Source organism: Symphodus melops (genome assembly GCF_947650265.1).
Source record: "Symphodus melops genome assembly, chromosome: 3".
NCBI lineage: Eukaryota > Metazoa > Chordata > Actinopteri > Labriformes > Labridae > Symphodus > Symphodus melops.
Genome location: NC_136693.1, coordinates 30752765 through 30777831, shown reverse-complemented (window position 1 = coordinate 30777831; position 25067 = coordinate 30752765). Strand labels below are relative to the sequence as shown.

Sequence of the window (25067 nt, the reverse complement as noted above, 5' to 3'; positions counted from 1 at the left end):
TTTCTGCGTTCTAACCTCTCTCCATGTTTCATCTCCAACATTGATCCTAGTTTGAGCAGCTTTCTGCTGCTGGAGCTTATTAGAAACATGCAGAGGCTTTTTAGCTCGGGTACAATCACTTCTATCTGAAGCAGTTCCACTGCCCGCTTCCATCGCTGCAACACCTGTTCACCTGATAACTGCTCTCATATCTGGCAAACCCAGGGGCGTCCAAAACGGCCTTCAAAGCCCCGCCTACCTTCTCTGGTCCAATCAGATCCAGAGCATTCAGGAGCAGAATCTAAAGTTAGAAGGAGGACATACTGGCTGCTGCATGTTTCCTTCATGATCACAGAGGAAGAGAGCATCATCAGCTCTCTCTCTACACAGCTTTGGGATAACCAGTTATTAGAGGACACGTTATGTGATAGTTGATGTGAGGCAGAGTTGATCCATGTTTTTCCTCTCGCTGATGGAACAAGAAGAAACTCATGATGCTTCTTATTTGTGGAGACAATCAGACCGTTGACTCAGTTGATCCACGTCGGAGGTCGCTGTTTGTAAAGGTCTATTTACGACCTTTGTTCCTTTTTGTTTACACGTTTGTTTTCGCTGCGTGTTGTTTGCTGGGACGCGCTGCTCCGTTCCATGAATTTGCTTTTGATGAGGTTCACACGCTGCAGGTCAAACAATGAAAGGTGCAGCTGGTGTGACATCAGAGCTTTGAGATCTCAAGGCAGCGCGAGGCAGCCTACAAAGGTACAAAGGGTTCACTGATCATGTTGTTCCTCAGTTGTTGGTGCATTGGTCACAAAGACTGCGAAATGATGTAATGTGGCGGGAAATGCGGCGCTATGAGCAAAGCCGAAATAACCGTCAAAAACAAAACGCTGAATAGCTTTGCTAAACCGCTATAGAGTTTTTGTACTGAATGTTACTGTTATGTTCACAGTCTAAAAACGCATCATGCTCTAATGTTTTATCATCGATCGATAATATAGCAGGACAAAGTCTGACTGGAGTCCCCCCCGTGTGTCCCTGCAGGAGGCGCTGGAGTCCCCCGTGTGTCCCTGCAGGGGGCGCTGGAGTCCCCCGTGTGTTCCTGCAGGGGGCGCTGGAGTCCCCGTGTGTCCCTGCAGGGGGCGCTGGAGTCCCCGTGTGTCCCTGCAGTGGGCGCTGGAGTCCCCCGTGTGTCCCTGCAGGGGGCGCTGGAGTCCCCCGTGTGTCCCTGCAGGGGGCGCTGGAGTCCCATGGATGGCGGTCTCCGTGCTGGAAATGCTGTCTCAGGCTAACTCTGAGTCAAGCTAACGACAGGCTGAGAGCTGAGGCGGGTTTTAAACCTCCTGACAAACCGTTACACGGCGCCCACCTGTCAATCAGCTCAGCTACACGCCTTATTGTGAATCACTCTGATCCTTCAACTAATCAAAACTGCTGAGTCATCAAAACATCCCCCCGTACAGTGTGTGTGGATGGAGACATGAGCTAATCACACCTATTTGGTTTTTTGAAGCAGGCTGTAAACATGTTCATGTCTGCTGTAAAAACAGGCTGTTTGAATGGGTGTGTATGTGACTTCCTGTGCTGCTGCAGCCAGCCTCTAGTGGACACTCCAGGAACTGCAGCCAGCCTCTAGTGGACACTCCAGGAACTGCAGGATTTTATGTTTTACTTACATAAAGTTTACCACTGTGATGTTATGTAGATTCGTGCTCCCCATATCCAACAAATGCAACATTAACACGCCACAGCATACTGAATAGAATGAATGAAGTATTTCTGATGAGGGCTTGTGCACACCTGTATCTGTTTATTTAAACCACACTATTTAACATGACTTGATTATCACACTTAGATGTTACTGCTAATACAACACACACTTCAACATTATTACCTGTACTGTAGCTATAAATCTATTTTAACTCATCTCTCTTTAAACACAAACAATCTACGGTGCGGCTAAAGGGACAAAATAGCATTCGATTAATCCCATTTAAAAACATAGTGTGTTGATTGCGGACCTAAATGAATAAAAAATATTAAGTAAATGTATACGTAACCTGATGTTGTACACTCCAGTCCATTAGGCGGCGCTGTGCACCTAAACGTTGGTCTGTGAGCCGCCAATAAACCAGGAGAAGAAGAAGAGAAACAACCGGAAGTAGCGGATTTACTCAGCTCGTTAGCTAGCATCCTAGCACAGTATACAGAGTCAACATATTATTATTATAAGAAGGGTTTTCAGAGACCAGAATCATGATTAAAGCTATCCTGATATTTAATAACCACGGGAAGCCGCGGCTGATCAGATTCTATCAGTATTTTGTAAGTATTTCATTTCTGTGCAATTTAAACCGTTAGCATTAGCTCTCATTAAAAGAGCTATAAACTCTTTATAACTTCCTGTCAGTCTCTATAAATGTTTGAATGTTTTCCATCAATGTGTTTGTGATTCGACTGGTTGTTTACAGAGGTGATAGATCAGCAGGTGCTCTGTAACTCGTGACCGTGTCATCTGGTGACCGTGGTTGTCATAGTAACAGCAGATGTTAAAGACGAAGCCTTTAATGTTATTATTTATTGTTTTAATGTTAAATCCCATTAGTCTTCAATGTAACTCTAAAACAAACAAGACATTTCCGTTTTCAGCAGATATGAAGGTCATCAGTTAACACGGTCACCGATTCAACCGTAACACCGATTCATGTATCACTAACACACACACACACACACACTACTAATACACACAAGCACATACACACTACTAACACGCACGCACACACACACACGCACACACACTACTAATACACACAAACACATACACACTACTAATACATGCACACTTCTAATACACACACTAAAGCGCGCGCGCGCACACACACACACACACACACACACACACACACACACACAGCGTGAATCTAAACACCTTTAATTCCTGAACCAGGTCAAAGGTCAGCCTCTTTCTGTTCTCTGAAATACTCAAAGTGTTCATCAGAGACGTTCTTAGTTTGATGACAGGCTGAGACAGCTCGTGTTTTCACAGAGAGGATAAATGTGACGTTCACTGACTCAGCAGACTGCCAAACGTGTGTGTGTGTGTGTGTGTGTGTTTGCAGGCGGAGGACATGCAGCAGCAAATCATTCGGGAGACTTTCCATTTGGTGTCCAAAAGAGACGACAATGTTTGTAACTTCTTGGAGGGCGGGAGGTAAGCACAGGTGTTTCCTGCCGTCTCACGTTGACAAACTGTTTGACCTCTATTTGAGTGTTAAAGGTCAAATACACACTGACAGGTTTAACATTCTTTAACTACACGGGATAGACGATTAGAGCGTGCACAGTCCAGACGATCAGCTGCTGCTCGATGTAGTAACAGGACTGTGAGCACTAGATGGAGCCAAACACACACCTGTCCTCCAGTCGCTCCATGCACTCTGACTCACCTGTCAGTCATTCATGTTTCAGCCTCATCGGCGGCTCAGACTACAAGCTGATCTACCGTCACTACGCCACCCTCTACTTCGTCTTCTGTGTGGACTCGTCAGAGAGTGAGCTCGGCATCCTGGACCTGATCCAGGTCAGAGTCCACTTTCCTTCAAGTGATTCTCAGACAGGTGAAACCTTGTTTTTGTTTTCAATCAACGTCGTCACAGGATTACCATATTCAAAGTGTGTCTGTTGATGGCTGTGAACACGCCGTCCTGTAAGCCCCTCCCATTAAAAGTGTCGGGTCGGTTTGGGGATGCTGGATTCTTTTCATGCTGGAGCTGGGAGGAAAAGGTTCTGGGTGAGATAAGAGGTCGTAAACATGCGAGGGGGGGGGAAACCCTCGCTGTTTTGTTCTCTCTTATCAGAGGCGTAACAGTCGCACCTTTCCCTCCGATCGCTTCGTCTCATCACGCCTTCACAGCATTCAGAGTGAAGGTGCACCGCCGCAGGGGCGTAAACATCACGGCCTGAAAAGGTGGAGTGATTAGAACTTAGGTTACGGATGTTGAATGGGAGAGGGTTCAGCGGCGGGGGGGGGGGGGCGGAGCATGTTAAGGTGCTGGTGGTCAGACGGGACTTGACCTTTTGTGAGATAAACAGAAATGGCGTGTGTTTTAAAGGTCGATGAAACACGTGTGTGACCGTCCTCTCTTCTTCTTCAGGTGTTTGTGGAAACGCTGGATAAATGCTTTGAAAACGTCTGCGAGCTGGACCTCATCTTCCACATGGACAAGGTGAGTGTGAAGCCGAGACGCCGTCTCTCTGACGCTCGCCCTCCAGTGTCTCTGCAGCTGAACATCACCTCCGCTCACTTCCTGTTTATAAGAATCCATCCTGACCTTCACACACGCTACGAGTCACAGTACCACAAACGATGAAGACGAGGATAGGGTGGGCGACCTCTCTGATTGGGCGATGCTGCCCCTGGAGGATTTGAATGTTATGGCTTTGAGTTGAGTTTTTAACTCTTTACAGTGCCCCCCCCCCCCCCCCCCCCCCATTCCCCCCCCCCCCCCCCCCCGTCCAGGAGCAGCTGCACAGGGAGTGGCTGAGTGATTCTGCAGCCCTGACACTCCACCTCTCCTCGTCCAATAGGAGAGAGTCTGGGGAGTCTTGGACTCAGGAGTCTTTCTGAGAAAAGTCTAAAAAGACGTCATTGTTGAAGGTTTGTGCTGTTCAGTTCCTCTGCTGGAAACTACTCGCACACATCCACGGCCATCTTGATTGAATTTTCCCAGCAGGAAATTGACATCATGTGGCAGGATCGGCCTGAGGAATGAAACTTGGAAACTTGAAACTTGGGAAGGTTTCTCGCCGACGCTCTCGTCGCTGGCGAACACTGACCTGCTCAAACGAGCCCAACAGTTCTCCCGCTCATGCAGGCGGTGTGCGTGCGTGCGTGCGTGCGTGCGTGCGTGCGTGCTGCACGCTCCTGCAGGCGGCGTGCGTGCTGCACGTGGGCCGACTCGTGTTTAACACAGAGGCAACATAAGAGGAACGCTTTATGAACTGCAGCTGTTCACGTTTCCACTGTGCCGTCTGAAACGCTCGGTGGTAACGCTCATTTTCCCAGAAACATTTCCTGCCACAGGAATTCCCAAATCACAACTTGAGAGGGAATATTGGCTCGGCAGCGTCCGGGTGATATTCCAGAGATGTTTTACAGACAAAGACAAATCCCGTAGACTTTAGCCTTTGTACCTGCTTCCTCCCTGTTGGCTGACTTCTTGGAGAGTAAACTGTGGACAGCCTCGAACATCTGGATGCGTTTAGCCGGCTCTCTGCGGGCTTCAGTCTGATCCAGCTGTGAAAGTTGAGTCGTGTATCTCGACCCTCCGCTGACTGTGTGACTTTATTACACACTGCTAATACTTCTCTCATGTCGTGTTCACATGTTTGAAGTAAACAGCGACTGGAGAACTCTGGAACTTAAAGGGACAAACATGAATCTGTTTCATGTCGCAGTGAGGTGACTGATTTTGAAGTCGTTGCCTTGTTGAGCGCCAAAAAGGCAGAAAGGATCTTTTTGACTTATGTTGATGAAAGACAACAGCTCCCAGAATGCACAGCACCGCAGGCCACTCCCACTGAAGCTGCAGTGTGTCGACAGTCCAGACTCATCAGCTCTCTCTCCACTGAGCCTGTTAGCATAGCTTCCTAGCAAGATGGCAGACATTGCTTTCAGATTCTGGGCGTGAGGTCCCGCCCACTGAGCTGTGATTGGTCTGTAGCTTCAGCGGTTGAAAACATGAGGAAGTAGCGATGTAGTTTCACCTCCTCGAAGTGAAACAGCCTTCAGCGAGCTTTGTGGTCTCAGGGACCGTTTAAACGCACGAGCAGCTTTCTAACGAGACAAAGCTTCATGTGATTGGACGAAACTCGCCTTCAGTCAGAGTTCTGGAGACGAGGTGGTAGTGTGAGCTGGGACAGTGAGCTGGGTCATGTTCTGATCAGTAACACAGATCCGTCCGTCTGCAGGTCCATTACATCCTGCAGGAGGTGGTGATGGGAGGAATGGTGCTGGAGACCAACATGAACGAGATCGTGGCCCAGGTCGAGCTGCAGAACCGCATGGAGAAGTCGGAGGTGAGTGTGAGCTGGTGTCGACTCATTCAGTCAGCACGAGCGCCGTTTACGAGCTGAGGCCGCTCGCCAAGGGATTCTGAAAACGCCAACTTTAGCCAAACAAATGTTCTGTGTGAAGACCCTGAGCCAGCACGTAGAGAGGAAATAACTGTCCACGCCAGCAGGGGGCGGGAGTGCGTCATTACGATACAAGAGATGAGATAGTAGGAGAAGGTCATTTTCACACAGCTGGCTCACGTCAGTGAAGCTGCCCTCAGTGTTCACGCCTCCCGTCCTCTCGGCTTCACTCGGGCGTTTCATCAGGACGCTCACGCTGGCGTGCTGTACAGAGAGCAGGACTGATGTTTCTCCATCTGCTTGTTTTTGTCGTTTGGCAGGGGGGGCTGTCGGCTGCACCTGCTCGCGCCGTCTCCGCCGTGAAGAACATGAACCTGCCCGAGATTCCCCGCAACATCAACATCGGAGACATCAATATCAAAGTGCCGAGCCTCTCCCCGTTCTGAAGCCGGCGCCCCCGCTGAGCTCCGCAGGGCGGATGTTCTACTGACGGAGGTCTCCTCCACCCAAAAAAACACTTTTTATAAACGTGTGATGGAACCACAGCAGCTTCATGACACGAGGTTCCTCCAGACGAAGGATCTTTTAGATCCTCGTGTCCAGAGTAACGTCTGTGTTTATTGACTTCCTGTCCTCTCTCTCCTGATGTGTGTATACTCCACCTCTCTGTGATCAACACATCTTCATCTCCTGCTCCAGCTGACCTCTTTGTGATTTCTTCATAACCTTCTTGTTCTCCTGGCTGCTGATTGGACCATGTGAACGCTTGAGAGAGTTAGATTATCGCCAACATCTGTTCAGAGAAACGACTTCATGAATATTTAAGTGTGTGTGTGTGTGTGTGTTATTGTCTGAGTGTGATCTTCTGTGTTATTAAAGAGATGTAAACATAAACGCCTGTGTCTGTGGTTTGTTGCTCGCTCGCCCGCTCGCTCGCCCGCTCACACCAGCCTGGAGTTTGTCTTTTTCTCCCCCAGGTAGTCGAGTCACTGCACCTCCGAGGATCACACGCAGACTTTCCACCACCATGACTTGGCACTCTTGTTGATACAGCCACATTCTTTCAGCTCTCCCTTCCAACTAATTTGGGGATTTTAAGTTTGTTTTTTTTTTCTTTGTGGAAGTTGAGGGAGTTGTTCCCTCCCTGCAGGCGAAGCAGAAACCGGCGCTCGCTGTGGCCACCTCCCACCTCCTCCCTCACAGATGCAGACTGCGAGACTTTCACCTCAGCTGGGATCATTCCAGCTCAACTTCTCCGTCTCACGCAGGACTAAACCAGGGCATCCCGCGACGCCACGCTTGGTATGTACTGCTTTCCAAACTCCTGGCATGTTAATTTATCCAACCTGCTCCATGCCAAGTCACTCCTTCAGCTGCTCCTCCTTGTTTCCCTGCAAAGGTTCAGTAATGTCCCGTTTGAGCGTTTCTGCAGAGATGTGGAGCTGCTGCTTTCTCCTTCTGACGCTAACATGAACTCAAGTCGAGTCTTTGTTGCTTCTCTGCGTGTCTTATTCCTCGTCTCCTGGTTTGGCCTGCTTTTAATTCAAATGAGCGCTGGAAGGTAAGAGTGGAGCGCTGAGCAGTGGAGTGAGACGCTCTGTGTTTGACTCCCTTCATCACGAGGTTCCCAGAGTCAGTTTCTTAAGGTGCAGCGTGGGCTGAAACACACTGCTGACTTTGAAGCTTCATGTGCAGGTAGAATGAAAACATGTTAGCAGGTAAGATGAACTTTATTGACCTCCGGCAGGAAACCTCCCGCCCAAACTGCAAAAGACAAAGAGAGTAATAATAACCAACTAAAGTGGCAGAGCCGGTGACATATTTCACTAACCTCCTCAAACAGATGAGTCTGAAGGCAGGTGTGCCAGCTTCACTTCCTGCCAGCTGCCACTCACAGTCACACTCTGTACTGACTCCTTACACGGGGGGGGGGGGACACGCTGCTCGCAGGTCAGAGAAGAGGAGTGTCTGCTGGAATGATAACATGACCCAGAGGTCACATGACTCCCTTCTTGTTGTTTTTTTAAATGTGTGATTTTTGAACCCACAGGATAAACATTCCCCCTGGCATGATTATCCCGCTCTCCGCCGTCTGGAGGGAAGCTTCTAATCATTGACGTTCGACTTATTTCTCAGGAGATTAACTTCCACGCTTTACGTGTTAACCCCGACGCCAGCAGGGGGCAAAGATCACAGCTTCTGGACTTTTGTACATATTCTTTTAAGTTGCATCTTTCTGTTTCTATAAACGATGTCGGGGCATTGCAGCACTTTGTCCCCTGTAGGCCACCGTATGGAACAGATTCTTCAAACACTTTGAAGAAAGGTTTGTGCAGCATGTTGTCTGACCCTGCAGGGCAGCATGAAGCACGCTTCTTTCTCAACATGTTTCCCATTTTAAATTCTCTATTTAAACAACGTGTTGGCAATGACAGGACAGGAGAGAGTCTCCTTCACTCAGAGCTTCACACGCCCATTTTATTTATATATATATATATATATATATATATATATGCACTATTGTAAATCAAATACACACGTACTGGACTCTGAATCCACGGTGGGAATCGTACTGTTTTGTTTATCAACTGTCATTTTTCCTCTATAGTCCTTTTAGTTTTTAATTGACATATTTAAAGCTACAGACACAGAAACAGCCTGTTCTGAGCAGAGAGGGGGCGTGGTCAGACACAGCTCATTTACATATTTAAAGCTACAGACACAGAAACAGCCTGTTCTAGAGGGGTTTATAGACATGATCTCATACAGAATCAGAGTGGATTCGTTCAGGCCATCTGACGAGGATCCACCTGGACGCCTCGGGGTAGACCCTCAGGGATACTCCAAGAGGAGCTGAGGAGAGGGGCGTGGCCTGCTGTCATCACGACTTCATGACAGCAGCTTGTCATCCTTAGCGTGGCGTCGGAGCGAGTTGGTGGCAGGATAACTGACGACTGTCATACCACGTCCTACTGTTGAACACAGGACGCTGTATACACTGCATACTGATGTAGACAGTGGTATGTACAGGAGGTTTTGGAAACAGCCAATAACTTCCAATTTATTAATAAAAAATGGGAGTATTGAAAAGGTTAAATATGGCCGACAGTCAGTGTCGATATTTTCGAGGAAATGATCAACACCCCTCCGACTCGGAGAGTTTCTACATCAGGTGAGACATCATCACAGCTTCAGTGTCAGACGCTCTGCATATATTCAAACACATGTGATCATTATCAGGGTCATATTGACCCATCGAGAATAATCTATGACGTCATGCAGCCTGGAGTGAACGACAAGTTCCCCCAAACATCCTGCAGGTATCAGAAGAGCTGCTGACTCTCTGCCTGCTGTCCTTGGTGATAAAGCTGAGCTGTATCAGCTCTGACATCAGCAACACTGAACTAACATGAAGAATGAAGTCATCACAGATACGTTGGAACAAGAGTTTAGTTTTCTATAAATGTTTCTCAGGAAACATCTGGACATGCTACAAACAGGAAGGACGGAGAGGGACATGATAAAGTGTGTTTATGTATGGAGTCAGAATCAGCTGAATGCTGTGCTGATAAAGTGAATGATTCATAGAAGGAGGAAACCTTGAATCATCTGACTTATGTCACTGGTCCACTTTGGGACTTTTTTGACTCTTGTTGTTTTATAGGTGACTCTTTAATCTGTCCCGACAGTGCTGAAGCACGAGCCCCGAGAATTTAATCAAGCTGCTACGTAAGCTGGTGTCACCGCTCACATAGACTCTCCCCTGGCAGCCCTGCAGTGTTCGGCCCCCCCTCGAGAGTGGGCAGGTGGGGGGGCAGCTGAAATGAAGCGTTTCAGGCAGAGGCTGAAATCAGAATCAGATAAATAATGAATGCGGGGGGGTTACGGTTGGGGGGGAGGCTGCTGATGTTTCTTAATGATTAATTGTCTTAAAAAAAGAAAAGGTGTTGCTGCTCTTAACACCCTTCATATTGTGCTCTCTCCGGTTCTCCTCAGGTTTTATGAAGATGTGTTTGGTGCCAAGTTAATAGCTCAACAATTCACTGAGGAGGGAGGAGATCTGCAGAGCTGCACAAACACAGACTGAGACCCCCCTCCAGAGTCCTCCTCTGAGCGTCTGAGTCCAACATGGGGAAAGTCTACTACATCAGTAAGAATGTGGGCCTGGGGTTGCTCGCATTGGCAGCCGTTGGTCTGCTTACAATTTTAGCTCTGTCCATCGCCTATGACAAGGAGAAGGCCAAGAATCAAGGCACGTCTGGTGGGGGGGCGGCAGACAGCACCAGCATGCCTCCCACCACCCCCTCCACGCCAAAGGAGCCCTGGGACCGCTACAGACTGCCACACTCCCTCGTTCCCGAGTCCTACAGGTTGACCCTGTGGCCCCGACTCACGCCCAACGAAAACGGCCTGTACATCTTCTCTGGAGATTCTGACGTGGAGTTCAGATGTGTGAAGGAAACGGACCTCATCATCATTCACTCCAACAAGCTCAACTTCACCGACTTCAACGGGCAGCTAGCTGAGCTAACCAGCATTTCTGAGGCCACCGCGCCCGCTATACTGAAGTCCTGGCTCGTCCCGAAGACGGAGTATCTGGTTCTTCAGCTGCAAAGGACGCTCACTGTTGGAGCCACATATTCTCTGCACACTGAGTTTGTGGGAGAGCTGGCCGATGATCTGGAAGGATTTTACAGAAGCGAATACACTGAGGACGGCGTGAAGAAGTAAGCATGACAGGGCGTCACACACTGATGGTAGAGGCTGCAGCATATAGAGTCCATCAGTATGAACTCATCCATTCAGACACATTCACACACTGATGGTAGAGGCTGCAGCATAAAGAGTCCATCAGTATTAACTCATCCATTCATACACATTCACACACTGATGGTAGAGGCTGCTGCAGAGTGAAGAGTCCATCAGTATGAACTCATCCATTCATACACATTCACACACTGATGGTAGAGGCTGCTGCAGAGTCCATCAGTATTAACTCATCCATTCATACACACTCACACACTGATGGTAGAGGCTGCTGCAGAGTCCATCAGTATTAACTCATCCATTCATACACATTCACACACTGATGGTAGAGGCTGCTGCAGAGTAAAGAGTCCATCAGTATGAACTCATCCATTCATACACATTCACACACTGATGGTAGAGGCTGCTGCAGAGTAAAGAGTCCATCAGTATGAACTCATCCATTCACACACTGATGGTAGAGGCTGCTGCAGAGTAAAGAGTCCATCAGTATGAACTCATCCTCATTGTATGTTGCATTTGAACATTTTGCAGAGTTGTCGCGACTTCGCAGATGCAGGCAACATATGCCAGGAAATCCTTCCCTTGCTTCGATGAGCCGGCCATGAAGGCCGTCTTCAATGTGTCCATCGTCCACCAGCGGGACATGGTGGCTCTGTCCAATGGCTGGGAAACAGGTTTGTTGAGCTCCAGCATGAAACCAAAACAAAAACGTCTCCGCTCGCTGTTATACACAAGGGGAGGAGCCGACTGTAAACACAGCTCTGACAACAACACAGCCAGCAGGACTCCAGCTTCTCCCTCACTGTAGACAGTCAGGACTCACACACACATTCACACAGGACACACTGGAGTTATGGGATATTAATGTGGACTTAACGGCGGTTAGAGCGAGTCGTGAGGCGGGTCGGCTCTGGTTTTGTACAGGGAGTAAGGTTTAATATTTTTAAATCATGAGTAACTTGGACATGTAATAAGAGAATCATCAACTCCATGTTGTTAATGCTAACAGAGTGGAACTGTTCCTCCCTCTGACCAGCCACCGAAGACGTCGTCCTTGATGGCGTGCCGGTTAGAAGGACAACCTTCGAGCCTACAAGGAGAATGTCCACCTACCTGCTGGCCTTCATCGTCTGTGACTTCCGGAGCATCCAGTCGACACAGAACCACAACCTGTTGGTAAGAAAGCTGCACGTGATCGGCGTGCTGGTTCAGGACCAGATCTTACATCGTCCTCGAGCTCTTCACACATGCATCGAAAAACATCTTTTAAATGATTAGCATGAAGTTGTGGTGCGCTGATGTGAGAACAGGAAGTAGGCAGGCGTGATGACGATCTCATGTTCTGTTGATTAAGACCAACATTAGCATTGAAGCATCAGACTTTGTTGTTTCAAATGCCAGTTCCCTGTTCTTCATTTCACACCATGTTTTATTGGACGATGATGTTCCTGATCCAGAATGAAGATGACTCCAGAAAGACTTCAGCCTGGATCAGCTGCTCAGAGCCCAACATCTCCCATCTCCTCAGACGAGATACTTCATTGATCCCGAGGGAAAGCATCTTAGCTGCCCTGATTTACATCAGACATGTTTTAGGATTTCAAATGTGAAGAAAGTCGTGACTTTAACAACTCCAAACGACGGGCAGCAGGATGCAAACCGCACGCTTGGAATCAAGAGATAGTTCACTCTGACCTCCAGATCTCGCTGAGGAACAGACAATGTCTCCCCTGACCCGTTTGACATCGTTTAATATCTCGATTATATTTCTGATCCAGAATGGAGTCTAAATATGAGCAGAATGTTTTAATGGGGGTTAAACTTTTCATTTCTTTGCAGGTCCGAATCTGGGCCAGAAGAAAAGCCATCGATGACGGGCAGGGGGACTACGCTCTCAATGTCACGGGGCCGATTCTTCAGTTTTATGAGCAGTACTACAATGCAGCGTATCCGCTCTCCAAGTCAGGTGGGTCAGCGATGTGTCAGCACACTCGGTTAAACCGCTTCCTGTAGGGAAGGAAATGTTTTGAGGATTTCCTTTATCTGCCATCATTCAGTGACTGGATCATCGTTTGCTGTGTTTGCACTTTTTCCTGTCTGAGGCTTTTTATTACAAACACCACAGCTGCTCTGTGAGCAGCGCCGGTTCAAGTCCCCGCCCAAGATTCAAAATTGGTCTGATAGCTGAAGAGGTGCCAGTTCAGTTCCTGAGCACTAATGGCTTCAAGCAAGGCATCAAACCCCAAACGGCTCGGGCTGCAGTGGGTCAGTATCTTCATTTTTCTCATTTCTGACTTGTGTCCGGATGTTCTCGTCGTCCTCAGATCAGATCGCTCTGCCCGACTTCAATGCGGGGGCGATGGAGAACTGGGGTCTGGTCACATACCGGGAGACGGCTCTCCTCTACGACCCCGTCATGTCCTCCACTGGAAACAAAGAGAGAGTGACGACTGTGATCGCTCATGAGCTCGCCCACATGGTAGGCCAAACACTGCCTTCACTTCTGCTTATTAAGTCAATGTGTCGTTAGAAGGTTCAACAACACGCTCAGCGTAACTCATGTGAAGAAGAGAGCTGACGAATACAGCTGTTACTGCACATGTTTGTTTACATATGAATATGTCACATGTCCCTATGAAGCCACACACACACTACATGAACATGTTTGAATTCAGAGCCAGTCTGCACTGCCCAGGCCACGCCCACATCTGCCACCCAGCTTAAGGACAAGAAGAAGAAAATGGATGTTTGAATTGTTCACATCAGTGTTTATTTAATGAAAGACTTACGTGTGAACTGTTTCTGTGGGAGGAGTCTGTTCAGAAAAAAAAGAGAACATGCTTTTTTTATGCTGTGAGCCAAAGTTTCTGGAAATGTGTCTTAATGTTTGAGAAAAAGGGTACTAGCTGTTAGTCACCAGTCTGGAGCTGATTACAAGCAGAAAATCAGCTGATCTCAGCTGGTCATGTCAGCATTAAAATCATGCATAACATCTTCACCATCATGGGTGGAATTACTGACCCTGAGCTCGGTCATACTTCTTCAGAACATCTTGTTGTGACGGATCATCACATGGGGACAACTTAACCACGCTGCATTTATGATGATCATTAAAGCCTGACATCATAACTCATGTGAAGTTCTGTGGTTGGGGGTTTTCTGAAGTTCTTGCTTATTCTGATGTTTTTTGTTAAAGTTGGAGTTCAGCTGCAGCGTTCGCCAGAACTCTTAGCTCACTGTCCGACTTAGTCGGCATTGTTCCTGGAAGAATTATTCCCCTGGAAACATTCCGGAGTTCAACTCTTTCTTTCTTCTCTTTTGTTTTAGTGGTTTGGAAACTTGGTGACGGTGCAGTGGTGGAACGACTTGTGGTTGAACGAGGGCTTTGCATCATACGTGGAGTACCTCGGAGCCGACCACGCTGAGCCCACCTGGAACATCGTAAGAAGCACATGCTGATCTGCACAGACAGCGAGGCCTCAGTCGGCCTCTCCGTAATCCTCATCTCTCCTCTGCTGCAGAAAGACCAGATCGTTCTTTACGACGTGCACAAAGTGTTTGGTGTGGACGCCCTCGCCTCGTCTCACCCGCTTACACGCAGAGAGGACGAGGTCAACGACCCAGCACAGATCAGCGAGATGTTCGACACCATCTCCTACAGCAAGGTCTGCTCCTCCCACACTCTCCTCCGAGGCAGGAACTCATACAGACACACAGGAAGTGTTGCATTTCTGCAACGCTTTGGAGGAAGTGCAGGTGCACCAAATGACCTACATAAGCTAAAAACAGCGCAGGAAGAAGATGAGCCAAGTTTCAGTGTCAGACGATGTGGTTAACAGCAGCAGGTGTTATGTTCACACTTCACAGACAGCAGGAGGATATTTTCAAATATGAATGTACTGCTTTGTCCTCAAGGGGATTTAAATCAACACACATATCAAAATCTTCATGGGAGTTTTAAAGGTCACATGATCTCCTCCTCTTCAGGTGAAATCAGTGTCCTCGCTCCTCTTCATCATGTGTGTGAAGTGTGTTGTTGTAAATCCACTCTGATCCTGTATTTGATCATGTCTATAAACCCCTCTATTTCAGCCCTGCTCAGAACAGGCTGTTTCTGTGTCTGTAGCTTTAAATATGTAAATGAGCTGTGTCTGACCACGCCCCCTCTCTGGAAGGGCTCGGGTGTACTCGCTGCTTTCTGGCTCCATGTCCTATTGTTTACGGTGAGAAGGCAGACTCAGAGGGCAGAACAAACACCTAGCTGTGGGAGTGTCACCCACCTGGGGGAGGGGCTACTGCCCTTTGTGATGTCATGAAGGGAAAGCACACACTTTCTGAAAAGTGGAGCAGGCAGAAGACAGAGAGAATGGACTTTTCTCATCATTGTGGGGTTTGTAGACAGACCAGAGACACATGTTAGAGAACAATGGAGGAGAGGATTTAAATATGAAACCTTTAAAACGGTTCATTTGAATAACACCTAATGTCGACCACCTGCCAGCTGTAATACATCCTGGTACATCCTCTTTCATCAACATTTAGAGCAAACATACTAGACGTCAGAAAGACTTTTTATGTCCCTGTCATTTCTCTCAGAAGTCTAATAGAAGATGAAATCCTTCGCTGTTATGACGAATTCAAGCAAACCGCTGTTGGTTTCTTTCAGGGCGCCGCCGTGCTCAGGATGTTGTCCGAGTTTCTCACGGAGCCTGTGTTTGCGAAAGGACTCAGTGTGAGTATTAACCCGTTTATAAGGTGTCACCTCTTAATTAGTACTACAGCTGGTCACGTCTACGTTTGTATTTTTTGTTGTTGCAGCCAATTAGATTTCACGACTACCCTTGCCCCTCCTTGGATTCGCCCCTGCAGCTTTAACATCTTGATTAGAGTAAATGCAGCGTTCTGATTGATTTGAAATGCTTACTCCTCTCAGACTTACCTGAACACGTTCGCCTTCAGTAACACAGTGTACACCAACCTGTGGGATCACCTGCAGCAGGTGCGTGCCCTTCATGACCTTCACAGTCACTCGTGTTGTTGTGCATGATTTCCCCTGACAGTGTGTCCTTCACTGACAGTGTGTGTTCTTGTCACCAGGCTGTTGAAAACACACCAGGTGTGCACATTCCTCACACTGTCCATGACATCATGAACCGCTGGACTCTTCAGATGGGCTTCCCGGTGGTCACTCTCGACACCCGGACAGGAAGCATCAAACAGAAACACTTCCTGCTGGATCCAGACTCTGTGGTGGACCGGCCCTCTCAGTTCAAGTAGGAATCCCGTAAAGTTCTCTTGTGATCTTGTAGTTCTTCCTGTGATCTTGTAGTTCTTTTGTGATCTTGTAGTTCTTCTTGTGATCTTGTAGTTCTTCCTGTGATCTTGTAGTTCATCCTGTGATCTTGTAGTTCTTCCTGTGATCTTGTAGTTCTCCTGTGATCTTGTAGTTCTCTGTGATCTTGTAGTTCTTTCTGTGATCTTGTAGTTCTCTGTGATCTTGTAGTTCTTCCTGTGATCTTGTAGTTCTCTGTGATCTTGTAGTTCTCTGTGATCTTGTAGTTCTTCCTGTGATCTTGTAGTTCTTCCTGTGATCTTGTAGTTCTTCCTGTGATCTTGTAGTTCTCTGTGATCTTGTAGTTCTTTCTGTGATCTTGTAGTTCTCTGTGATCTTGTAGTTCTTCCTGTGATCTTGTAGTTCTCTGTGATCTTGTAGTTCTCTGTGATCTTGTAGTTCTTCCTGTGATCTTGTAGTTCTCTGTGATCTTGTAGTTCTTCCTGTGATCTTGTAGTTCTTCCTGTGATCTTGTAGTTCTTCCTGTGATCTTGTAGTTCTCTGTGATCTTGTAGTTCTCTGTGATCTTGTAGTTCTTCCTGTGATCTTGTAGTTCTGTGTGATCTTGTAGTTCTTCCTGTGATCTTGTAGTTCTTCCTGTGATCTTGTAGTTCTCCTGTGATCTTGTAGTTCTGCCTGTGATCTTGTAGTTCTCTGTGATCTTGTAGTTCTCTTGTGATCTTGTAGTTCTTCCTGTGATCTTGTAGTTCTTCTGTGATCTTGTAGTTCATCATGTGATCTTGTAGTTCTCTGTGATCTTGTAGTTCATCATGTGATCTTGTAGTTCTCTGTGATCTTGTAGTTCTTCCTGTGATCTTGTAGTTCTTCCTGTGATCTTGTAGTTCTCTGTGATCTTGTAGTTCTTCCTGTGATCTTGTAGTTCTCTGTGATCTTATAGTTCTCTTGTGATCTTGTAGTTCTTCCTGTGATCTTGTAGTTCTTCTGTGATCTTGTAGTTCTTCTGTGATCTTGTAGTTCTCTGTGATCTTGTAGTTCTTCTGTGATCTTGTAGTTCTTCCTGTGATCTTGTAGTTCTCTGTGATCTTGTAGTTCTTCTGTGATCTTGTAGTTCTCTGTGATCTTGTAGTTCTTCCTGTGATCTTGTAGTTCTCTGTGATCTTGTAGTTCTTCCTGTGATCTTGTAGTTCTTCCTGTGATCGTGTAGTTCTTCCTGTGATCTTGTAGTTCTTCCTGTGATCTTGTAGTTCTCCTGTGATCTTGTAGTTCTCCTGTGATCTTGTAGTTCTTCCTGTGATCTTGTAGTTCTCCTGTGATCTTGTAGTTCTTCCTGTGATCTTGTAGTTCTCTGTGATCTTGTAGTTCTTCTGTGATCTTGTAGTTCTCTACGTCAACAGGTCGAAGTTTTGATTTCTGTTTCTTTCTTTAGTTACACGTGGTTTGTCCCCATCAAATGGATGAAGACAGGTGTGGAGCAACAACAGTACTGGCTCCTTAAAGAGACAGGTACACTCTAAGAAACAGTCCTGATCTTCTTATATAGGATCACCATTCACTGAGATCTGTGCTCAAAATGTGTCTCCCTGTCAGACACCCACAGGGAGATGAGAGTTTCAGGAGAGGACTGGGTTCTGTTGAACACCAACGTTTCCGGGTTTTTCAGGGTGAACTACGATCTCGAGAACTGGGATCGTCTTTTCTCTCTGCTCAACACCAATCATCAGGTGAGTGACAGAGTGTTCACCTGTTGTTTTTACATTCCCCCCTTCCTCACATGCCCATTGTCTCACAACTGGTCATCTTTATGTAAGCCTTCCTCTGGGGAAGAACTGCCCTTTGTGATGTCATGAAGGGAACATCTCCAAACGGCCTGTTTGAGCACACATTTTCTGAAAAGTGGAGCAGGCAGGAGACGGAGAGGATGGACTTTTCTCATCATGGGGGGTTTGTAGACTAGAGACTCATGTTAGAGGAACATGGAGGAGAGGATTTAAAATGATGTGTGACCTTTAAAATGGGGATCTGCAGAACAAGTGACCTTTAAAGATGCATTGTATTAAACACAATTTCTGAAACAATTTTTTTTCTTAATTTGCTTCTGTAACTTTTTTATCTTGAACATTGAAGGTTTCAGTGTTTATTTTATCTGTCACTGCACTCTGCTTTAGTTGTCTGTGTGTCAATGTCAGAACATATTTGTGTTTATTTAATTTCTTCCAGGCTTTATCAATCAACAACAGAGCTCAGATCATCGATGACGCATTCAATCTAGCAAGGTAAAAACAACAACATGTGTCTAAAGGACTTCAGACATCGTTCATTCATGTTGCAAATAATCCTAAAGATGTGTTCTCTCTGTGTAGAGCCAAAATAATCAACACCACACTGGCCCTGAGAGTGACCACATACCTGTCCAAGGAAAGAGACTACATTCCCTGGGAGTCGGCTCTGAGCAACCTCGACTACTACGTCCTCATGTTCGACCGCACCGAGGTTTACGGCGCATTACAGGTTCATACTTCTTCACCACTCGTGCTCATACGTCCAAATACAACAGAATGTGATGTGTACAATGGGCGGACAAATGAGTGATGGCAGATTTCACTTTCAGGCTTACCTCAAGAAACAGATCCAACCACTTTTTGAGCACTTCAAGAAGATCACAGACAACTGGACCAAAGTTCCTGCAGGACACACCGACCAGTAAGACGTGAAACACCCGACGAGGAACAAAGTGACTCTACAACACATTTATATAAAAGCAGCTCTCTCAAACCGCCCTGTGTTCTTCAGGTATAATCAGATAAACGCTATTGGAATAGCGTGCAGAACAAACGTGGAGGGCTGCAGAGAGCTGGTTAAAGGCTGGTACCGACGCTGGATGGAGAATCCACAAAACAACCCGTGAGTAATCGAGCATTCCAGCGTGTCCATGAGCAAGCAACGTGACCGTTTGAAACCAGCAACCTGTTTCCATTTCCTCTTTGTCGCTCGGCTACAGGGACGGGAGGAGCTCTACATGGCGCTCAGTGCAGCATTAATAATATCCACATCGTGACATGTTGACCTTTGACATGTGTCACCTCTTTACGTTTACTCACGAGTGTTGAGATCTGAGTCAACAGCTCGTCAATACAAAGGCACACACTTCAGTTTGTCCACCTTCAAAATAAAAGCACCACACTTCAGTTTGTCCACCTTCAAAATAAAAGCATCATTGTTCAGTTTGTCCACCTTCAAAGTAAAAGCATCAGACTGCAGTTTTTCTACTTTAAAAATAAAAGCACTATACTCCCCTGGCTGTTAGGACATGGTGTTAGAAAAGAATACATACCAAGAAAATCTTTAAACCACCACACAAATGTTTGCTGAGACTAGACATGTTCAGACCTTTGCATGAGAGGAGTGACGTTGTGTGTTTTTTTTTTCACGCTCTAATCTGCAGCATTCATCCCAACTTGAAGAGCACAGTTTACTGCAGCGCCATCGCTTTTGGAGGAGTGGAAGAATGGGACTTTGCATGGCAGATGTTCAAGAACGCTACCTTGGCATCCGAAGGCGCAAGGCTACGTGGAGCCTTGGCCTGCACAAAAGCACCTTGGCTGTTGAACAGGTACGTGGCTGTTCTATCCAGACATGTGGGAGTCGCCTCAAGGAGCTTCGTTTGATTGTCTGCAAGACTACAGAAAAACTAGCGGCTGTATTTTCTGAAACTTTGCAGAAATTTGTTTCCAATATGGTGATAGAAAGGACCTGTTTAACTTTCCAGTAATACAATCAGCAGGTCTAACTGAGAGAACAAAGATATATGACTGACTGAGATTTAAAATTATACCAGACTTCAGGTTTGTATTATACAATTCTCAGTTAAATATTAAAGTTCAGTTGAGTAGTGTAGCGCCGCACATGTTCCTGACACAAAGGTTACCTTTCAACATTTACTGAATTCAGCTGCTTCTTCTTCTGCTGGATTCAGGTACCTGGAGTACACTCTGGACCCGTCAAAGATCCGCAAGCAGGACGCCACCTCCACCATCCAGTACATCGCTCGAAACGTTGTGGGGATGCCGCTGGCCTGGAACTTCGTCAGAGCGAAGTGGAGCTACATTTTCCAGCAGTAAGAGTGTTCAGCTAATCTTTAGATCAGATTGCTTTTCAGGCGTTGAACAAGACAGTTTTTACTGTGCATGGATGAGAGAGTGATGTAAAATTAACAGCAGCATGAAGGATCTGCACAGTGACGCTCATTTCTTCATCAGGACGCACGAGTGCAATTAGTAAAATTGCCCTTTTGTTTTAATAAGACACATTCACATATTATTTAAAGACACGTTATAAAACAGGTGTGTGAATAGAAAGTGACAAAAAAACAAAAGTGTCACCTCCCTGGCTCATTAGGATGTTAGTCTGTGTTTAAAGGTCACATGATCTCCTCCTCCTCTTCAGGTGAAATCAGTGTCCTCGCTCCTCTTCATCATGTGTGTGAAGTGTGTTGTTGTAAATCCACTCTGATCCTGTATTTGATCATGTCTATAAACCCCTCTATTTCAGCCCTGCTCAGAACAGGCTGTTTCTGTGTCTGTAGCTTTAAATATGTAAATGAGCGGTGTCTGGCCACGCCCCCTGTCTGGAAGGGCTCGGGTGTACTCGCTGCTTTCTGGCTCCATGTCCTATTGTTTACGGTGAGAAGGCAGACTCAGAGGGCAGAACAAACACCTAGCTGTGGGAGTGTCACCCACCTGTGGGAGGGGCTACTGCCCTTTGTGATGTCATGAAGGGAACATCTCCAAACAGCAGACAGACTAGAGACACATGTTAGAGTTAGAGGAACATGAAGAAGAGGGTTTGAAATGATATGGGACCCTTAAAAGTGTATGTGTGTGGAAGGCATCAGTAAAGATCATTTCTTTAATCCATCTCTTACAAGTTCATTTAAATTGTATTTGAGTCATTTAAAAGTCATCCTGAATAAATACATCAACTTTTTGCAGCAACATTGATTTGTTTTTTTTATTACAGGTATGGAAAAGGATCGTTTTCCTTCGCTAGTCTCGTCAAAGGAATCACAACTAGATTTTCCACAGACTTTGAGCTGCAGGAGGTATTCATCCAACGCCACTCTGAAATACACACAGCGACTCCCCGAGGAGATCCAGAGATCCAGGTACAAACAAAGACCTACTCACTTATTCTGCCTGTGTTTTGTGTCTCTCTCCACAGCTCAAGAAATTCAAAGAAGACAACGCCCATGTTGGCTTTGGCTCCGCCTCCTTAGCTGTGGAGCAGGCGATAGAGAAGACCACAGCCAACATCAAATGGTTGATGGAGAATAAAGCCCATGTGCTATCGTGGCTAACCGAGGAGTCCACATGAGGACACGTGGACACTTTAAATGACTCTTTTTTTCCCTGCACTGGGACACGTAATGAATGACAACCACTATAATCATCGACCATAAATGAGCAGCCTGAGACAGCTGGTGACGACTGTGCAAACACCCTGACGCATCATCATCAGAGCAAACGCATGATGGTCAGACTATCATCATGCTATCGTACCGTATCAGTGATCTGACACCAAATGAAGGACTCTTATCTCCGGTCCATGAACGACTGTTTCCTCAACTTGTTTGTGGACGAAATATGAGAAACATTTGATGCCTTAAAATCATCAACAGAAAATAGAATGAAAATTATGAAATGAAGACGTTAGCATGAAAACATTCCTTCCACATTTTCTGTAACGACAACTTCATTCCTTCCTACAGTGGCCGGTGAGTGCAAAGGCTCGGCAAGCGCTGAAACAAGCAGCAAGTTCAGAAATGCTGCAAATTCAAAAGCAAAAGCAACGTCTGAAACATCCTGAAAATAAAACAAATGTGCTGCAAAAGTCAGATCAACGTCATTAAGATCAAAAACACAAATATTTAGACACAACTGCATGAAGAGAAATGCTGCAAATCGACCATCAGTGCGAGACCGTTCTCATCGCTACCTGACTTCACGGCTACAGATAATTATTACACGTTATGACCCCGTTCAGACCGCCGTTTCAAGCCGCCATATTTCAGCCTCTGTGTCATTTCTCCGTCAGTGTCCTGGCGCTCTGAAGTTCGGGGTCAGACAGTAGCGGTAGCTGCGTGGCTAACTTAACTAACTGACTGCGTTTCTGAACATGCTGCCCGGTTTAATCTGTTTCTGAGCTTTCACCTGCTGGCCCCCGTTTTTATCATGTTTTATAACATTTATAATCTATTATCTTTTAATTACAATTCAACCACTTTATTAATCCTTCTTAGAGGAATTGCTTTGGAGCAAAAGAGCTAAAACGAAAACAGTTGTGAATGTTGAACAGGCGGATTAGTAGAATATCTTGTGTGGTGTATTTATCGCTGGTGCCAAATATCGATGTGTTAAATTTAAAAATGAAAAGACTCATCACTGCATGACTCCTCTCGGTGGCGCTTACGACATGAATGATGCTAACATGAACTGAAGCTAATTGCGCACTGACGGTGATGGCAAACGAGACAAGAAAAGAAGAAGAAGAATTTAAAGGCGGGGCTGGAAATGTTCCCCGATGACGGAGTTCGTACGACACCACACTTGTCTTTGTCCCTTCTTCTTCTGATATCAGTTTTATCAACAACAAGCTCGTCTGACTCGTCTTTTGGAGGGAACAGTTCAGCCGTCAGGACACGCCTCCTTCACACGTGAAGATGTTTGTCTCCCTGCATTACGTTTCTGTTCGCTGTCGTGTTTTTGTCACTCGTCTCCTCACACGTCGCTGCCCGATGTCGCCTTCATGAAACATTCATATCATGTGAAGTGTAACATCCTGCAGTTCCTGGAGTGTCCACTAGAGGCTGGCTGCAGCAGCACAGGAAGTCACATACACACCCATTCAAACAGCCTGTTTTTACAGCAGACATGAACATGTGTTGCATCATGCTGCCTTTGCACTAGCGCTCGTGTGTGTGATGACTTCATGTCAGTTCAGTGTTGCTGATGTCAGAGCTGATACAGCTCAGCTTTATCTGGACAGCAGGCAGAGAGACAGCAGCTCTTCTGATACCTGCAGGATGTTTGACACGACCCTGATAATGATCACATGTTTGAGTATATGCAGAGCCTCTGACACTGAAGCTGTGATGATGTCTCACCTCTCTGAGTGTGTGGAGTCAAGTCTTGATCATTTCCTCGACAGTGTGTGAATGAAACGCTTCTATCAGTGTAATGTTTTATTGCCTTTTCTTCCTGTCTTTCATCATTTCCTTTCAAACGCTTCCTGTGAACAGGTGTGGAGAATTAGCATGTATGCTAAACACTTAGCCAAATAAAGTCCATCACATGGAGGGAACTGGATTTAATAAGAAAGGGGAGGATGAGGCTTCGCTAAGAGCTGCTGCTGCTTTGAATCATTTCCCCCTTCAGAGGGAACAGAAACCTTTTGTTTCAGATTAACGTGCCGTAATAAAAGACTTACCCTTTGTGGATTTTTAACTCCGCCTCTTCTTGTTTGTCTTTTTTATTTTTTGGAGGTCATGGCGTGATAACTCTTTGCACGCCATGAAACGCTAACGGTCTGCTAAACCCTGCAGGTCTGTTTCTGTCACACTGATGTTTTAGGAGAGGAAGATAAGCATTTCCTTCTCCTGCCTGTTTCAAGGTTCAAGGTAAGGAAAACATCAAACGAGCTGATAGGTTTAAGTGACGTCTTATCGCCTGCACGAGACGCCACGAGGCCCAAGGGACGCCTCTCTGGACCACCAGCGTCTCGTCATGTGACTTCAGCCTTTTCAAAAAGAGTAACCTGACACCATGAAGGATGCTGCCGTGGCCGGGGGATAAAAATCTAAATGATGTGATTGGTTGTTTTTCTTCAGCTCAAGGTGACGACGTGGAAAAGCTTCCTCTCAGAGGTGACTGGTTTTAATTTGAAATCCAGAGTCCGCCCAGTCCGAGACAACAGTCAAAGTGCTGAGATCTTTGGAGGAGCGATTTCGAGGACTATAAAACTTGTGAGGACAGTTCACGCCACAGTGAAGCCGCGAAGGATAAAAGTTTCTATTTCATCCTTTTCCTAAATGTTGATATAAATCTGACTCCTTTAAATAATGACCTTGAATCTCTCGTTCTTTTGATGGGATGAGAGGAATGACTGAAGACGTCTCTTTCAGGTTAACAGAGTTTATGAACCCGATGAATCAAGAATAGAAGTTACAGAGTCTCTGGGTTCAACACTACGCGTCCCTGACCACAGACAGATACCTGGTCAGTTCATGAAGTCTGAGCCCCGACTATCTGTCCCTGAACCCTTTTATCCATTAGACAGAGAATATCTAACCAAACTATGCATTTGAGAATGTGCAGTTTCCTTCCTCTGATTGGGCAGCTTTTTTTGGGCAGCTTTTTTCAAATTATGTGTCTCCTGATGTTTGGTTCCTCTTCTCTCATTGGTGCATCAAACTCCTGAATCTTTTGTCCTTCTGTAGAGGAAGACACTTCCTACCTGTTTGTTATCACAAGAAGACATGTAGTCTAGTAACTAATTCCTCCTAAACAGAAAACCATTAAGTGATTAACTATCAAGGCTCATTAAACCTATAAAAGTAGGTGAGTGATTAACTGTTCAGGTCTTTAAACCTGTGTTTGAGTTGGTGAGTGATTGGCTGAAGGGCCTCATCAAACACATGTTGGAATGTGTAATCACTCCTACAAGCCGTCTTCACACAAACACCTTTATGTGCTGACAAATCAGACAATTAGATTAAAACACACAAACCTGGAATAAAACATGATAAAATAACTGTCAGCAGAAATCAAAACTGTGGATATCAAACCGTTCCTTTGGACCGGGTGATGAAACCTTATCTGATTTATTCAACACTCAT

General features: G+C 46.1%; 2 protein-coding genes across 2 annotated transcripts; both read left to right on the top strand.

The window, feature by feature from the left end:
• The first annotated feature begins 2085 nt into the window (after nucleotides 1–2085).
• On the top strand, nucleotides 2086–6683 carry ap3s2 (adaptor related protein complex 3 subunit sigma 2). Its single transcript, XM_079340406.1, has 6 exons — nucleotides 2086–2304; nucleotides 3099–3190; nucleotides 3448–3559; nucleotides 4134–4205; nucleotides 5950–6057; nucleotides 6435–6683. The coding sequence occupies exons 1-6, from the start codon at nucleotides 2236–2238 to the stop codon at nucleotides 6558–6560; spliced, it is 579 nt and encodes a 192-aa protein (XP_079196532.1). The 5' UTR covers nucleotides 2086–2235; the 3' UTR covers nucleotides 6561–6683.
• Nucleotides 6684–7074: 391 nt separating this feature from the next.
• On the top strand, nucleotides 7075–23676 carry LOC306821824 (aminopeptidase N-like). Its single transcript, XM_079340405.1, has 21 exons — nucleotides 7075–7416; nucleotides 10111–10841; nucleotides 11416–11558; nucleotides 11921–12060; nucleotides 12724–12850; nucleotides 13209–13363; nucleotides 14212–14325; nucleotides 14406–14549; nucleotides 15551–15616; nucleotides 15818–15883; nucleotides 15982–16157; nucleotides 17604–17680; nucleotides 17765–17898; nucleotides 18395–18450; nucleotides 18538–18685; nucleotides 18786–18877; nucleotides 18968–19078; nucleotides 19620–19787; nucleotides 20151–20291; nucleotides 21194–21275; nucleotides 21395–23676. The coding sequence occupies exons 2-21, from the start codon at nucleotides 10243–10245 to the stop codon at nucleotides 21545–21547; spliced, it is 2892 nt and encodes a 963-aa protein (XP_079196531.1). The 5' UTR covers nucleotides 7075–7416; nucleotides 10111–10242; the 3' UTR covers nucleotides 21548–23676.
• The last annotated feature ends 1391 nt before the right edge of the window (nucleotides 23677–25067 follow it).

Excerpts from the sequence above, each read along its gene's own strand:
- LOC306821824 (XM_079340405.1), top strand. The coding sequence starts at position 10,243 with ATGGGGAAAGTCTACTACATCAGTAAGAATGTGGGCCTGGGGTTGCTC. Across the intron at positions 15,884-15,981 it reads TGTGGGATCACCTGCAGCAG|GCTGTTGAAAACACACCAGG; the intron begins GTGCGTGCCCTT and ends TCTTGTCACCAG. Across the intron at positions 19,079-19,619 it reads GAGAATCCACAAAACAACCC|CATTCATCCCAACTTGAAGA; the intron begins GTGAGTAATCGA and ends TCTAATCTGCAG.
- ap3s2 (XM_079340406.1), top strand. The coding sequence starts at position 2,236 with ATGATTAAAGCTATCCTGATATTTAATAACCACGGGAAGCCGCGGCTG. Across the intron at positions 2,305-3,098 it reads TCAGATTCTATCAGTATTTT|GCGGAGGACATGCAGCAGCA; the intron begins GTAAGTATTTCA and ends GTGTGTTTGCAG. Across the intron at positions 6,058-6,434 it reads ACCGCATGGAGAAGTCGGAG|GGGGGGCTGTCGGCTGCACC; the intron begins GTGAGTGTGAGC and ends GTCGTTTGGCAG.